Source organism: Vicia villosa, linkage group LG2 (genome assembly GCF_029867415.1).
Source record: "Vicia villosa cultivar HV-30 ecotype Madison, WI linkage group LG2, Vvil1.0, whole genome shotgun sequence".
In the NCBI taxonomy this organism is placed as follows: Eukaryota; Viridiplantae; Streptophyta; class Magnoliopsida; order Fabales; family Fabaceae; genus Vicia; species Vicia villosa.
In genome coordinates, this window is record NC_081181.1 from 32,888,934 (window position 1) to 32,890,487 (window position 1,554).

Here is a 1,554-nt window from a genome sequence, read left to right on the forward strand (position 1 = left end):
TAAGCTTCAGTACTTCGCATATTTCGCAAAAACGTCTAAGTCCCAAAGACCATTCTTTTCGAATTTAGCTTCGGCGCTCACTATCTTTGTTCCAACTTAAACATCATTCTCGAAGCATGGCCATCAGTAGCCATTTTTATCTTCAAAGATGATCATCAGTAACCATCTTCCTTTGAATTCCAAATTTTCGAAGGACATTCTTCTCAAACGAAATCTTCAGCTAACAAGGATGTGGAGAAATGTTCAGATGCACCAGATGGATAAAAGAGTAGAGGGTAATTGGAATAGTTTGTGGAACATTATGGCTCCTCCTAGAGCCAAGCACCTATTATGGAGGATTTGTAGGGATTGTTTGCCGACCCGTATTAGACTCTAGCAACACTATGTTCAATGCCCGGCTATGTGTCAGACTTGTGAAAGGGAGGATGAAGAGGATTGGCATGTTTTCTTCGAATGTATTACTACTATCAATTGTTGGAGAGATGCAGGTTTGTCTTCTATTATTGAACCCCGGTTACATACTCTGAGTGATGCCAAATCACTTATTCTGGACATTTGTAATAAAGAGGATAAGAGGGATGCTGGAAGATTTGCTGTAATGATGGAGGTGCTATGGAAGAATTGTAATAATGTTGTGTGGAATAATGATAGAGGCGACATACCAAGGTTAGGTTTGCAAGCCTATTTTAATTGGCATGATTGGTTTGCTGCTCGTGAGGTTCAAAATATTTCTATCAGTGATCCGAGTCCCTTAACCTGGATCCCCCCGGCGGTGGGTTGGATAAAATGCAATATGGATGTGGGGTTTACTTCCTCTCATAACTCTACTAACAGGGGTTTGTGCTTCCGAAATAGTATTGGAAGTTTCATTACTGCAGGTGTTGCTTGGGATGTCGGAACTATGTCCATAGTCAAAGCGGAAGCCTTGGCTTTGAAAGAAGCGATGCAACATGCTATTAGTTTAAATATGGAGTGTGTGATATTTGAAAGTGACTCTCAGGTGGTGGTTCAAGCAGTTAACTCTAATGCTACAGGTTGTTCGGAGTTAAGTTTTATTTTTCTTTCTATTAAGCGAATGTTAGTTTCTTTTCCTAACTTTGGGGTGAAGTTTGTAAAACGCCAAGCGAATGTGGTTGCCCACTCGTTAACGAAGGCGGCCAATTCTTGGTCTAGGCGTAGTTCCTTAAGTATTATCCCTTCTTGTATCGAATTTCATTTGATTAATGACATGAGTTAATTTGATTTTTGTCAAAAAAAAAAACGCCAATCACCACTAGACCAACTAGCCATTTCCATATATTAATTGTTGATAGATATAAAGGCCAACTAGCCATTTTCATATATTGATGGTTGATAGATATAAAGGCCGTTCTCCACATTATTTATGAGTTGTAGCTAATTTAATTGATGGGTTTGTTTTGGTAAACCTACTTAATGTTACTTGAATAGAAATTAATATATTTTTATATTTTGTTAAGAAATGTAGTTGGGTCTATCTCATCCCTATAAAACCGGATTGAAGGGTGAAGATTGCCCCCACTTATAAAGACATGT

General features: G+C 38.4%; 1 protein-coding gene across 1 annotated transcript; it reads left to right on the forward strand.

Moving 5' to 3' along the window:
- Nucleotides 1-400: 400 nt before the first annotated feature.
- On the forward strand, nucleotides 401-1,237 carry LOC131648802 (uncharacterized). The gene has a single exon (XM_058918524.1). The coding sequence runs from the start codon at nucleotides 401-403 to the stop codon at nucleotides 1,235-1,237; it is 837 nt and encodes a 278-aa protein (XP_058774507.1).
- The last annotated feature ends 317 nt before the right edge of the window (nucleotides 1,238-1,554 follow it).